General features: G+C 39.0%; 3 protein-coding genes across 3 annotated transcripts in view; 1 reads left to right on the forward strand and 2 right to left on the reverse strand.

Annotated features, from left to right (window-relative positions):
- Positions 1-14,375, reverse strand: part of LOC113168347 (CD276 antigen-like) — an 82,414-nt gene that overhangs the window by 36,361 nt on the left and 31,678 nt on the right. The window lies entirely within an intron of this gene.
- Positions 1,394-4,450, reverse strand: LOC117153003 (sodium channel subunit beta-4-like). Its single transcript, XM_033326536.1, has 7 exons — positions 4,342-4,450; positions 3,679-3,686; positions 3,136-3,181; positions 2,569-2,904; positions 2,416-2,460; positions 2,073-2,192; positions 1,394-1,802 (listed from the first exon to the last, which is right to left on the reverse strand). Exons 1-7 carry the CDS (start codon positions 4,448-4,450, stop codon positions 1,663-1,665), a joined length of 804 nt encoding a protein of 267 aa, XP_033182427.1. The 3' UTR covers positions 1,394-1,662.
- LOC113168536 (sialoadhesin-like) lies at positions 5,557-8,106 on the forward strand. The gene is made up of 4 exons (XM_026369615.2): positions 5,557-5,654; positions 6,048-6,116; positions 6,502-6,765; positions 6,897-8,106. Exons 1-4 carry the CDS (start codon positions 5,624-5,626, stop codon positions 7,160-7,162), a joined length of 630 nt encoding a protein of 209 aa, XP_026225400.1. The 5' UTR covers positions 5,557-5,623; the 3' UTR covers positions 7,163-8,106.

Below are 14,375 nucleotides of genomic sequence, written 5' to 3' on the forward strand. Positions count from 1 at the left end.
GTGCAACTCTGATATTGCAACCAGGATTTTTATATTGTTTTTGTAACATAGTCAACATTCTGTCTTTAACATCACTGATGCAAATCTCATTTCACACTATTATATCATCCAGACTTGATTATTATAAAGTGTAATAAAGTCATGTTCATCATGCAAACAAGTTCAACAATTAAAAATTACTTAATGTTATCTGTTAATCTGTTAATATTAAATATAGCATTAGTACATTTGGTATATAGTATTTCGTTATGTGACTGGTTGCTTATAAATCAACTGGCTCCATGTGGATCTGCTGGTAGATCCGTTTTCCACATACTGCAGGGTCAGTGGTTTGGTCCCTATGTGTTTTTGGATTATATAGTGAACCTCTTACACAGGAACTTGAATATAACAGTTGTCAGTACCAATTCCCATACTATCAATAATAGTGTAGTGATCTTGTTCATAAAGACAAGGAAGCTGTTTACAATGCACGTAGGGTTTCACCCCAAATCCAGCACCCTGAGACTGTACGCTAAGCGGAGGGAAAGAGGCCGAGGACTAATGAGCGTCAAAGCCACTATCCAGGATGAAACAACTAAGCCTCATGAATACATCAGGAAGATGGCCCCAAATGATGGCGTGCTTAACGAATACCTCAGGCAGCAGGCTCCAGAGGAGCAGGGGTAGGAAGAGGAGGAACCCTCATGGAAGGACAAACCCTGCACGGTATGTACCACCAGCAGATAGAAGAAGTGACTGATGTCAACAAATCCTACCAGTGGCTGGACAAAGCTGGACTGAAAGACAGCACAGAGGCACTAATCCTAGCAGCACAGGAGCAGGCTCTGAGTACAATCCAGCACATAACAGCAGGATGAAAGATGCTAGCAGGCAGGGCATACATGGAACGCTATAATCAAGTCGCCGGCATAGTGTACAGGAACATCTGTGCTGAGCAGAGGCTGGAAGTCCCAGATTCAAAATGGGACACATGGGAGCTAAGATCCTGTGGGTCTTTCAGATACAGACTGACAAATTGGCAATGGCCAAACAACCCGACATAGTAGTGGTGGACAAAAAAGAGAACAAGGCTGTAGTGATAGATGTAGCAATCCAAGTGATAGCAACATCAGGAAGAAGGAGCACGAGAAGATGGAGAAGTACCAAGGCTGAAAGAAGAGCAGATGTGGAAGGTGAAGGTCCAAGTGGTACCTGTGGTGATAGGAACACTGGAGGCTGTAACTCCCAAACTGGGAGAGTGGCTCCAGCAGATCCCAGGAACCACATCTGAGATCTCTGTCCAGAAAAATGCAGTCCTAGGAACAGCTAAGATACTGCGCAGGACCCTTAAGCTCCCAGGTCTCTGGTAGAGGACCTGAGCTTGAAGGAATGAGACAAAGTGAGCGAGTTCTTTTTATAATATATATATATATATATATATGGATAGATGAAAAGATATAGAGATATAAACTCAAAGTTTACTGTCTTTTTCTACAACTGAAAACTTTTGAAAAGTTTTTCAATGTCACAGTTTGTTAAACAGGGTTCCTGAAATATTTCTGATTAAAAAACATTTTGTAGGAATAAAACTCTGCATCTTTGCTTTGTCATCACCTCAGCTGGTTGAGAGAGACGGGATGCTCAAGTACTACTGTTGTTGGTGTTGTCTTGTCGGTGTTGTCAGTGTTGTTGGTGTTGTCGGTGTTGTCCACGTTGTCGGCGTTGTACACGGTGTTGCAGAGGACTTCCGTCGAGTCTGTCCTGTCCCTTTTCTGGGTTTTGCCTGTCAGATTGTCTCGTGTTTTGTGCTGGACACATACCTGTAAAAGACAGAGAACGTTTACAGTGTTGTCCAAACTGGCTCATGAGCCTTTTCTGTTCTTTGACCTCTGTTTAACAAATGGTAAAAATTCAGTAAGTAAAACTTTTTAAACCTTTAAAACATCAGTTTGAGGCAGCAGAGAAACAGAAACACAGAAACAGTGTTTAGGAATATATAAACAAATATAAAATCAAAATCAATGGGTTATTTTTACCAATATGTTCATTGTTACCAAATGTTATAGAACCATGAAAATGATGTGACTTACTTTGACGTTTGCACAAAATAAATCCTGCTGCTAGACAAACAAGACCTATAAGGCAAAGAATCACGATGCCAGCCACAAGTCCAGAGCTGAGGCGAGTGGAATCAGTGGAAGAAGAAACTGCTGAAATCAGACAAAATACATGAGATTTAACATTTTTATGTTTTTATTCTCATTGTTTAAAAAAGTTTCTTGCAGACACAGTGTGGAACCACAGGTCTGCTCATAACAGTGTTGGTAGATCACAGTGATATTAACACAACTGACCTACTGAAACTAACTCAACAAACTCCCAAAAGATGATGCTGTAACACATTTTTTATGTGGTTATCTTTATAATACTTACTGGGATCAGGCTGCTCAATTATTTTGTTTTTTTTCTTCACTGGATCTGTTGAAAATGTGTTTAAAATTATTATTCAGTGTAAGTCGAAACATGTTCTGAATATAAAACACTTGAATTTAATTTTTAGATTTGTATTAGTTTGTCTGTACTCACCAACAATCAGAATAGCGCTGCCTCGACTTTTCAGTCTGGGAACATAACAGGTGTAATTTCCTGCATCAGTTTCACTTACATTGGTCAGTTTTAGTGAAATGTTTCCTTTGTGCAGTTCATCATGGAAGAGAGAAGTCCTGTGTTTGAATTTCTTATGTTGAGAATCTGGATCATCCCTCTGACTTCTATAGACGTGTACTGTCAATTCTTCATTGAATATCCAGTCCACTCTTAAAGTCGTCACATCAAATGGAGGCTCCAGGTGGCACGGCAGAATGACGTCTTCTGCAACTACAGCTCGAACTGGTTCATGTGATCCAGTCACTTTTGACTTTACTGCAGAAACAAACACTGGATTTAGATTTAGTGTTGAAGAATCACTGAGCAGTTTGTTCTCAGTATTGTTAAAAGTTATAAAGGATGAGAACCGGTTGGTCTATTTTCTTTCTTTTTAATCAGACGTGGATCTACTTTTTTTTTTTTTAATGCACAGTCAATGTCATATATTTTATAAAATACCGTGATCACGGTCTGTTTCTCTTTCTAAAGAAAATCTATCTCACTTACCAACACTGAGTTCCACAACAGTTTCCTGTTGGGTTTGTAAAAATATCTAATTTGCAACAGATGTGAAGGGACTGTGCCACCATTGTGTTCAGAGCAGTAAAGAGCAGTTCGGACATTTTAAAGCTAAGAATTCAAATCCCCCTGACTTCCAGTGATGTAGTGGCTCTATAACCAGATTTTAAAAGAAATTTCCATCACTCTAAACAGTATGTGTTACTGTGTTACTGTGTTACTGTGTCCTGCTTCAGTTCACAGTATTGAGGGATATAATCCTGTAAAGTTTGGTTTTGGAGGCAAATTAGTAAAAGTTCTCTCTCCTCTCTAATGATGCTGCAGCTCACACACATCCGGCCACTTTCCACGTGTTTTCTAATCTTAATATTTGAAGAACACGACAAAAAGTAAAAAAACAAAGTCAGCTCCTCTGAAAACCGGATTATAACGCTCACACAGAACAATGAGTGCGGCTCTTGTCTGCGTGTCATCTGTGATCTTGAAACCCTGAACTACACCGCTGACTTTAATTTAACAGAGACTTCTTACAGATGTACCTTAGATGTGGAAGTGGAAGAGAATATTTAGAGAAGTTTAAAGCTTTAAGTTTCCGGAATTAAAACACAGTATTGTTAGAGCTAAATAAACCTTCACAGCTGACTGATAGGAAGAGTTCTAGTTTCATAGTTTTGAAGTAATAGGAGAAATAAAGAATTAATGGCGGATCAATACAAATGAAAGTCGAACCTACCTTGGTTTTGCGCCGCGTTTGGATCGAACAATAAAAAAAAAGTAGTTAAAAGTAGATAAGTAAGAAGTCGGATCATTGTAATTGTCAGAAAAATAAGTTAATTACGGCTCAGTTGTTTTTATTCGTCGACGAACAGCTGTCTGCCAGATCTGAACATCAGGAAATTATCTTTTTTACTTTCGTTCTTGTCATTGCGCAATATTCAAATATCGGCCCATATATTCAACATTTCTGCATATATTTGCATGTTTACTGGACAGATTTCAGTCTAACCTAAACAGCTGATTTATTCTTATATTACACTTTATTAGCTTTTACAAATCAAAAACAGTGGACATTTACTGTTTTTAAGAAGGATATTCACAATTAAATATTTGTAATATCTGTGTTGTGAACCAACACTTATTGTAACTGGATTATACATAAAGCTGTTTCCTATTGTCACCGTTTCTTCCTGGCACCTTCCCAGCAGCGTTTCTCCTTCTTCTTCTGGTCTTCACTGTCACTGCTCCTCCCACCAGCCACTACCTCATGTCTGTATATGAACCACTTCACTCCCCACTCTCCCATGATTACAGATCTGCTTCGCCTGGGTGCTCACTTCCAATAAAAGCTCCCCTCAGTCCTCTGCCCGTTGCCAGATTGTCATGTCTTTCTACGTACCGCCCTGCTCCTCAGCCATGTTGTCTTCTCCTGGAATCCCTGAACTTTGGACTCTGTTACCTGTTTCTGGGAGTGGTTTGTCTGTCCCTGAGCAGTGGTTTCAGTTGTACTTTCATCCCTGGTTTCTTGTTTGTTACTTTGTGTCCTGTCGTTCTGGTAGTTTTACGTTGTTACCCTGTTTTTATGTATTGATCATGTTTTTGTCGTGTCCTTTGACACCCCTCTTACTTCCCCGTTTTCAGAGTATGAAGTGCTACAACCGCAGTATGTGTTGTGTGTCTCCTGTAATCACTTCTCTTTCACCTTAGAGTAACATTCTTTTATTTCAAGAACTGAAATATATCAACAACTGAATAAATACAGAATTTACAGAGTGGAGAACTGGCACCAGGCGCTCATCTTCTAGTTAGTGAGCTTTGTGTGTGCAGACATAACAGATAATATAATATGTTAACTATCTAACTCACACTGATAAGGAGATGTGAAAAAGGTGAGTGAGAATATGGTTTACTTGATGCGGTTGATGGGAGGTTCTGGTGGTCTGTGGTTTAACATGTGGGGAAGCTCAGTTTTGTCAGTGTGGCTGTAACTGGCACCTTGTTCCAATAAATTCTAATTTAAGATTATGTGGCTTCATATTGATGAGGTTGACAGATCAGATTAACCCTGAAGGAAACCTGCAGATAGTTTGTTGGAGGAGATGTTTGTCTTCACTTCCTGTTTTACTAGGTGTGATGACGTTGATTTCCTTTGTCATATGTGACACAACATGTTTTCTTTTCTGGGTCTCAGAGAGGAGAATAAAGTGTATCTCAACAAGGGATGAGATCTTTTTGCATAATATGAACAAATAATCTGTTAATTTAGGAAATAATTGGCAGACAAATCAGTCATGACAATAATTGTTAGTTGCAGCAATGTCTGAAAGTATAAAATAAAATAACTTTGCAAATAAAGTAAAATATCCTCATTGATTCATTTTAAACACTGTTTCCATTGCTCAGCAGCTGACTTCCTGTCTTCAGAGAATTTGGTAAACACCAGTCACAGGTGAAACTTACTGCACAACATCGAAACAGGATGGACATCACAACTCTTTGCCTTATGCTCTGTGAGTAATTATACTTCCAAATATTTCCACCTGCATTTACATTTTCTACAGTTTCAACTTCATAAACTAAGTGAAGTTAACAAGAGAGCTGCAGGGTTTGTGGTAATCCACTGTGGCTTTGTCAGTGTGAGTGATTCTTTTCACACAAAACATTTAGTTTAATCTAATCTAACATGTAATTTGTGCAAATGCTGCTGTAAATTATGTGTAATTGATACTTTGACAATTAAAATGAACCAAATAACAACTTGAAAACGTTAAAATCTGAATCTGCAGCTTTATTCTGATATGTATTTATTTGCTTTTTAATGGATATTTCTGTGTAAAACAATGATTTTATAACATGTCCATGTTTACCTCATACTATCGTTTATTTTCTTTATTTATTCTTAGTGTTGTCACTAAGAGACCAGCTCTCTTTCGTAGGTTTGGCTGAAGGATCCCACAGTGTTGCTGCTGAGGGTGAGCTCTGTTTTATACTTAATCTACTCGTCCACCAGACGCTGTGGACTGAACCACCCGACACACTCACTTCTCTATTAGAGGATCACAGCAGACACACAGTTGAAAAATGTTATATAGATAATAATGTTAATGTATAAGAGCTCAATGTGAAAATAAAAACTCTTTATTAACATGTTCACCACAGAAATACAACATACAATACAATAAACCACTTGTTTCTGCTGCCTCCAAAGTACCAAATAAATCCAATGTTGCACATTTAACAACAGCAGTTCTAGCTTTCGACACATTTAATGAGCTAACAAGCAGGAAACATTCAAATATTTAACCTTTTTACTGACTTATTGAACAAACCAAGGATTTCCTGTTTGCTCTCTTGCAGCTTCACTGAGCATCACTCCTGACAGAGCTCAGTTTTTTCGGTACGATCAAATCTCTCTGAGCTGTGAGGCATCAGAAGGCTTCAGCAGCTGGACAGTGAAGAGAAACACGTCGTTTCGAACATCTCAGCCGTGTCAGTTTGGCTGGGCAATCCCAGGGGAGTCCTCTTGCACAATTGAGGATGCTGACCCATCAGACACTGGAGTGTACTGGTGCGAGTCTCAGAGTGGAGAGCGCAGCAACACCGTCAACATCACAGTGACAGGTGAAACCATCAATGCATGGAGTTTATCATTGTCTAGTTTACTACTGTGTTTAATAAATCATTAGTCAAATAGGCTGTGGAACCATTTGTCATGAATAAAATACAGCATTTGATGTTTTTTTTTATTTTAGATGGAGTTATCTTGGGGAGTCCTGCACTTCCTGTGACACAGGATGATGACGTCACACTTCACTGTTCCTACAAAGAAGAAGACCGTGACCCTGTGTCAGATTTCCCAGCTACGTTCTACAGAGACGACATTTTCATCGGTACTGAGGATAAAGGGAGGAAGAGTTTTTTAGCTGTGTCTCAGTCTGAAGAAGGTTTCTACCAGTGTGAACACCCCTCAAAAGGAAAGTCACCTAAAAGCTGGCTGAGTGTTAAAGGTAACATTTAATATCTTACGTGATGCAGTGTTGGTAATTTGTATGTATTGATGTGTTACTGACATTTGGGGGTGTCACGAGCTGGATGAAGGAGTCCATGGCCAGAGATAACACCAAGTACAGGAAGGAGTTTTCAAGGTTTCATTAATAACAAGGGTACAAGGGAATGAGTTAGATGGAAACTTTTAGGGAATTCTTCAGTGCAGAATAAGTGTGAAGGTCCGGGGGAACGTAGTTGGTCACAGGAAGTGGTGGTGTGATGTCATGGCCAATATGGCCGCCCAATAGAGAGCACATGGCACAGATAGAGACAGTGAATGCCAGGAAGGGCGGCTGGCAGCGGTGTAACGAGTCCAAGAGAGAGGCAAGAGTTTTTTCAGAAGCACAATGAGAAAACAGTCCAAAACTTTAACACAGAATGTGATGAATCCAAAGTCCAAAACAGGGGTAGGCGGAAAGCAGGGTTAGGTCAGGCTGGTCTAGTGAGGGGGAATCTGGTAGAGACAGGGTAGAAGGGGTGCAGGTCCAGGTAGGGGAATCAGGCAGATACAGGTACAGGTCTGGTACAGTGAAACACCAGCGTCACGTGACCGATGATGTTCAAAGCTTCGAACGTCATCGGTGTTTCTCTTCTCACTTCATTCCTTCAAAATGTTCCGAAGCTTCTTATTGGGTCAGAGTCTTTCAGTGTGTGTCTTTGGCTCAAGGCATTTCAATGCATTCTGAGCCAGTGACAGCTTGACAGGTTTTACAGATTTGAGTTGTTTGGTGCCAAACCAGCTATATAAGAGGCATCATTATGTTTCAAATGAGGCTGTGAGGAGACAGAGATTTGGAGAGTGGGAGTTTTTTGGCGAGTTTCATGGCGAGTACCACTAATAAGAGATGTTCTAAAGTTTGGGATCATTTGGATCTCATATCACCTGGCACTGTGACACTAGCCTGCCAGGCATAAACTGATTGAAGCCTGCAACAGTAGAAAAAATTATATTATTCAATAAAAACCTGTGAAGACAACTAACGTCTCTGCTTGTGTAAATAATCATTTCAAATCAACCATACAAGTCCTCAACTGACAAACCATTATCTTTAAAGGTTTTCTATAAAAACACAAAAAAGATATGTTTCTAAATTTAAACACTGATCATTTGCAAAGTAGGACGAATCTCTAATCCTGTTAGGGAATAAACCCCAATAATCCCTTAACCAACATTTAACCCATATTATAATTTGCATTGATTCTTTGGGTTAATCTGGAATGTGTTTTAGAGTATGGGAGAGAGCATCTGCATATTTTATTGTAATGACTATATAATCATTATTTGGTGTGAATGAACAAAACACTTGAATGACCACACAGACTTTTCTGAACTTTTATTGGTGTCATGGGATTGAAACAGTGCCAGAGCTTCAGTCGTGACCTTTAGAGGTTACTATGGCTTCAGTTGTCCACCAGATGTCACCGTCACTGAGGCCTTGAAGCTTTGAACCTTTTTCGACACAATTGTTAGGAAAGCCTCAGTGCTTCATGAGGCTTCATTTGCCCGCCACAAAAAAAATCCAAAATGTGTCAGTCCAAATGAAACGCTGAATAGTGTTTGGAGGTTGGCTTTTGACTATCTGACATGGGAGAAAGGTGAGCAGGCCTGTATATGAAGTGTGAGGGAAACCAGGTGTAATCAATCAGGTGAGTGAAGAAAATACGACTGGGAGGCGGAAAACAGGAAGTTGCCGAAATAAGGTCATGGGGAAAAGGCAGCAGTGAGGCTGGAACCATGACAGGGGGAGCAGTTTCTTAGAACATCTATACTTCAACATCTATAATTTGTATCTTTAATTACAGTTTTAAATAATTTATAAAAGGGATCTAAAATTCACATAACAAGAAGCAGTGGTGTACGTTTAAATGCACCATTACACACCTTACAAGTCTGTTCTGAGTGTGTCTAGAAAGAAAACATGTTTATACCTTTTATTTTCTAATTCCAGTCAAGATTTAGCCCAGTGATGTCCCGACCACTCCTCCTCCTCCTGTAATGTCGCTGCCCAAGCTGGTGATCGGTATCCTGGCCTTCATCCTCTACACTTTCATATTGGGACTGGCTATTTACACATGCCGGAAGTTTGTATGAGGTAAGAACGTATCAGAAAATCCTATGAAATATGAAAAATGTGCAGAGACACCACATTTTAGGTAACATAGAAAAAGCTTTAACTTTTCGGTGGTAGAAAAGAAAGTCAACTCTCTCTTCTCTTCCGAATCTCACAGTACATGTTGTCGACTGTTTCATGTGTCACATACAGTCGTGATTGTGGTTAAACAAGTTGAGATCAGCAGCCACAGAGTCAGCAATTCTGCTCATGGGAAATTGAATATTATTGCAAACAGTCTCTGCTCTATTCTTCCTGCAGTTCAAGACAAAAGGAGAATTTTCTGATCTTCCCGATGAGCTGGAGCGAAGAAGAGGACAAAGATGAAACTGAAGAGCAGCAAATTGTAATGACAATAAGCTTCAGGCTCATATACTGATCAATATTACAGGGAATAAGGAATTATGTGTATTTGTTAAAATGCACTTAATTCATTCTGTCACATTGTTCACACCATGGAGTTCAGTCATTTTTAATTCATTTATTCTGATAAGCTTCATAATAAGTGTCGACAAGCTAGAGCTTGTGAATATGGTGAACAGACACTGTGGCCATTTTTACAGACAGAAAGGTTCAGGCACTTTCAAGCTGTGTTAGCCAAAATCTCGACTTCTCATATGTTCTAAGTTGTGTTTCTGTTCGATTGTTTTACGACAACAAAAGAAATTCTGTGCACAGGAGCTCCCACTGTGACTTGTGCATGATCTTATCAGAGATCAACATAATGATAAAATGTGCGCGCTACAAATAGAAACAAATGTACTGACATCTAAATAAAGTATGTTAAATGAACTTTAGCTGTTTTATTTCTTCAACTTCTAAATATATCAACTTAATCTTTCTAAATATATAAACTTAATATAGTTGTTAAAGTTTATATAAATCAAAACCATAATTTATCAGTGCTGTAACAAACCAATTTAATTCAGTTTCATTTGTATAGCGCCAATTCACAACAGAAGTTATCTTTAAAGTGTAAGACCTTAAAGAGAATATTTATATAAAAAATATGATACAGAAAACCTAACAATCCCATTTGAGCAAGCTTTAGGCAACGGTGGAGAGGAAAAACTCCCTTTGGAGCGGGCGGCCATCTGCCTCGACCGGTTGGGGTGAGTGGAAAGAGAAGAGAGAAAAGAACAGCAGGCAATAAAGACAACAACAAGCACCAAGAACATTGGGCAGATGAACTGGATTCTGGAGATGTACAGCTCCAGGCCGAGGATACCTGCAGAAAAGTACAGAGAGAGGGAGACACAAAGTTAATGACAAGCAATGGTAGCATTTGGATTGATACAGGAGAAAGAAGAGAGGAGAGGAGCTCAGTTTATCAGTAGAGGTCCCCCAGCAGACTAAGCTATATCGGCATAACTAAGAGATGGTTCAGAGTCACCTGATCCATCTCTAACCATTAGCTTTATAAAAAAGGAAAGTTTTAAGTCTAGTCTTAAATGTAGAGAGGGTGTCTGCCTCTAGAACCTGAACTGGGAGCTGGTTCTACAGGAGAGGGGCTTGGTAGCTAAAGGCTCTGCCTCCCATTCTACATTTGGAAACTCTAGGGACCACAAGTAAACCTGCAGTCTGAGAACGGAGAGTTCTGCTTGGAAGATATGGAACTATGATAAGATGTTAAGATAAGATGGAGTCTGATTATTAAGGGATTTATAAGTGAGGAGAAGAATTTTAAATTCAATTCTGGATTTTACAGGGAGCCAATGGAGAAATATGATCTCTCTTGCTAATTCCAGTCAGAACTCTGGCTGCAGCATTTTGGATTAACTGGAGGCTTTTTAATGAGTTATTGGGACAAATTATTAATAATGAATTACAATAGTCCAGTCTGGAAGTAACAAATGTATGGACTAGTTTTTCAGCATCACTTTGGGACAGGATGCTCCTAATTTCAGCAATGTTTCTTAGGTGAAAAAGGGCAGTTCTAGAGATTTCTTTAATGTATGAAGTGAAGGAGATATCCTGATCAAAGATAACTCCGAGATTTCTTACAGTATTACTTGAGGCCAGAACTAAGTCATCAAGGTATGTGATTAGACATAGTGTCTCTGAGATTTTTAGGGCCTAAACAGTATAACCTCTGTCTTGTCTGGAATTAGGAGAAGGAAATTGGAGGACATCCAGGTCTTCATGTCTTTCGAGCATGTTTGAAGTTTGACTAATTGATTCGTTTCTCCTGGTTTCATAGATAAGTATAGCTGGGTATCATCTGCATAGCAATGGAAATTTATAGTGTTTCCTAATAATATTGCCTAAGGGGACATATATAAAGTGAAAAGAATCGGTCCAAACACAGATCCCTGTGGAACTCCATAGCTGACTTTGCTGCGCACGGAAGATTCATCATTAACATGTACAAACTGAAATCTATCTGATAGATACGATTTAAACCACTCTAGTGCTGTTCCTTTGATTCCAATGACATGTTCCAGTTTGTGTAATAAAATGTTGTGATCTATAGTGTCGAATGCAGCACTAAGATCTAACATGATGAGTATAGAGAGTAGTCCATTGTCTGATGCTAATAGAAGATCATTAGTGACCTTTACCAGTGCTGTTGCTGTACTATGATGTACTCTAAATCCTGACTGGAAATCTTCATACAAGTTATTACTGCGCAGGTGGTCGTATAATTGCTTAAACACTACCTTTTCAAGAATTTTAAAGATAAAGGGCAGATTAGATATTGGTCTGTAATTCACTAAGACCCCTGAGTCCAGAGTAGGCTTTTTGAGTAGGGGCTTGACTACAGCAATCTTAAAAGCCTGTGGTACGTAGCCTATTTGTAAGGATAGATTGATCTGATCTAATATGGACATACTGATCAAAGGTAAGACATCCTTGAGGAGTCTAGTCGGGATGGGATCTAAGAGACATGTTGATGGCTTAGAGGAATTAATTACTGAAATTAATTCAGAATGATCTACGGGGAGAAAGCAGTCTATGTACGAGCGTGTTTGCAGGTCTCTTTAAGTTGGTACTTTGTTAATGTTTTTCAGTTCCTTGTGTCCCCTGGCCTTTTGTTAATAAATGACTTTTTGTTTTGTATTCATTCTCCCTCGTCCCTTTTGTCAGTTTGTAAAACACAGAAATAACATCAAAATTAACACGTTGTTTTTACCAATGTGTGAATTGTTTCCAAATGTTATAGACCCATGAAAATTATGTAATGTACATTGACGTTTGCATCAAATAAATCCTGCTGCTAGGCAAAGACTTGAAAGAGCGTCACAATAAGAGCCACAAATCCAGGGCCGAGATGAAGGGGTCAAGGGAAGAAATGGCTAAAGCGAGAAAACATGGGATTTAAGATTTTTATGTTTTATTCTTATTGTTTAAAAACGTTTCTTGCAAAGGGTGTGTTAGAGATCATGAAGTGGGACCACAGGCCTGCTTGTGCAGTGCTGTTCTATTACAATGATATTAACACAACTGAACTACTGAAATAAACTTAACAAACTCCCAACAAATGATGCTGTAACACCTGACTTCGTTTCTTTACTTAAAATTTTTTATGTGGCCATCTTTAATACTTACTGGGATCAGGCTGCTCAACTTTGTTTTGTTTTGTTTTGTTTTGTTTTGTCTTACTGTACAAAGAAGTTGTAAGGTCTCCAATGTTCAAACTGTTGTTAAAGCTACGAAAGATTAGAATAAAACTCAAATGGCATTTCATTTTGTAAAGATGAGAAACGCCACTCACTCACGTCTGGTGGAACCAATCACAAAACTACACAAGATAACTCAGGATTAATGGTTTAATAATAATACAATAAAGGCCAAATAGTGAGAAACTGAAGGGCGTGGCGTGTTAAGAAGTCTGTCATTGTATAAAATCTGCAGAATGAAGATGTGAGTCCTGCTCATCTGTGTTAATTGGTATTGTAGTTTAGTTAGGGTTAGGATTTCAAATTCTAATTGAGTAAAATAAATAAATAAAAGTAAGTTTCAGTGTGTGCTTATTTGGATAAATGCAATCAACAAAAGGCCACAAAAACAGCGAGCTGCAAAAACATTAGGCAGTAACTTGATTCCTGAGATGTACAGCTCCAAGGTTGAGGATACCTGCAGAAAAGGACAGAGAGGAGGAAACACAACTATGTGAGAAAAAAAACAATAAAATAAAAATAAATAATGTAAATAATTTGGTAGATCTGTTTTCCACACACTGCAGGGTCAGTGGTTTGATCCCTATGTGTTCTTGGTTAACCCTTTAAACAGGAACTTGAATAAAACAGTTGTCAGTACCAATTCCCATAGGATCAATCTTCAATCTTCCATGAAGACAGGGAAGCTCTTTACAATGCACAGAGGGTTTCACCCCAAATTCAGCACCCTGAGACTGTATGCTAAGCGGAGGGAAAGAGGCCGAGGATTAATGAGCGTCAAAGCCACAATGCAGGATGAAACTCAACTCAAATCAACTTTATTTTTAAAGCCCTTTAAAAACAGCTTTGGCTGACCAAAGTGCTGTACATAGTTAGTCAAAAGAAAAACAAGCAATTAAGACAATACTTAAAACAATGAATAATAAATAAGATGACAATAAAAACAAAAGAATAAAACAAAGGAAACAAACACAGAGTCTTCATGCTGAATTAAAAGCCAGAGAGTAAAAATAAGTCTTCAAGTAAGTTTTAAAAATGGACAATGAAGGTGCCTGCCTAATGTGCAGTGGTAGGGCATTGCATAATTTGGGTGCTGCAACGGCAAAAGCTCTGTCCCCTCTAGGCTTCCTCCTTGACTTCGGTACTGTCAGGAGAAGCTGGTCAGCTGACCTGAGAGACCGGGAAGCAGCATAGGGGATAAGTAGCTCAGCAAGATAAGTGGGGGCAAGACCGTGTAAAGATTTAAAAACGAATAAAAGCATTTTAAAATGAACTCTAAAATGCACAGGCAACCAGTGGAGGGATGCCAGGATGGGAGTTATGTGCTCCCTTTTTCGTGCCCCAACCATGAGACGAGCAGCTGCATTTTGGACCAGTTGGAGACGTGCAAGGGAGGATTTATTTACATCAAAATACAGTGCATTACAGTAATCCAGCCGAGATGTAATAAAGG

This window comes from Anabas testudineus, chromosome 18, assembly GCF_900324465.2.
Source record: "Anabas testudineus chromosome 18, fAnaTes1.2, whole genome shotgun sequence".
Classification (NCBI taxonomy): Eukaryota; Metazoa; Chordata; class Actinopteri; order Anabantiformes; family Anabantidae; genus Anabas; species Anabas testudineus.

Bases quoted from the DNA above. Each gene is read 5' to 3' on its own strand.
- LOC113168536 (XM_026369615.2), top strand. From the start codon at position 5,624: ATGGACATCACAACTCTTTGCCTTATGCTCT. The intron at 5,655-6,047 runs GTGAGTAATTAT...ATTTATTCTTAG, and splicing joins AACTCTTTGCCTTATGCTCT to TGTTGTCACTAAGAGACCAG. The intron at 6,117-6,501 runs GTGAGCTCTGTT...GCTCTCTTGCAG, and splicing joins CCACAGTGTTGCTGCTGAGG to CTTCACTGAGCATCACTCCT.
- LOC117153003 (XM_033326536.1), bottom strand. From the start codon at position 4,450: ATGGGAGAGTGGGGAGTGAAGTGGTTCATATACAGACATGAGGTAGTG. The intron at 2,461-2,568 runs GTGAGTACAGAC...CATTTTCAACAG, and splicing joins CAGCGCTATTCTGATTGTTG to ATCCAGTGAAGAAAAAAAAC. The intron at 1,803-2,072 runs GTAAGTCACATC...TGTCTTTTACAG, and splicing joins TATTTTGTGCAAACGTCAAA to GTATGTGTCCAGCACAAAAC.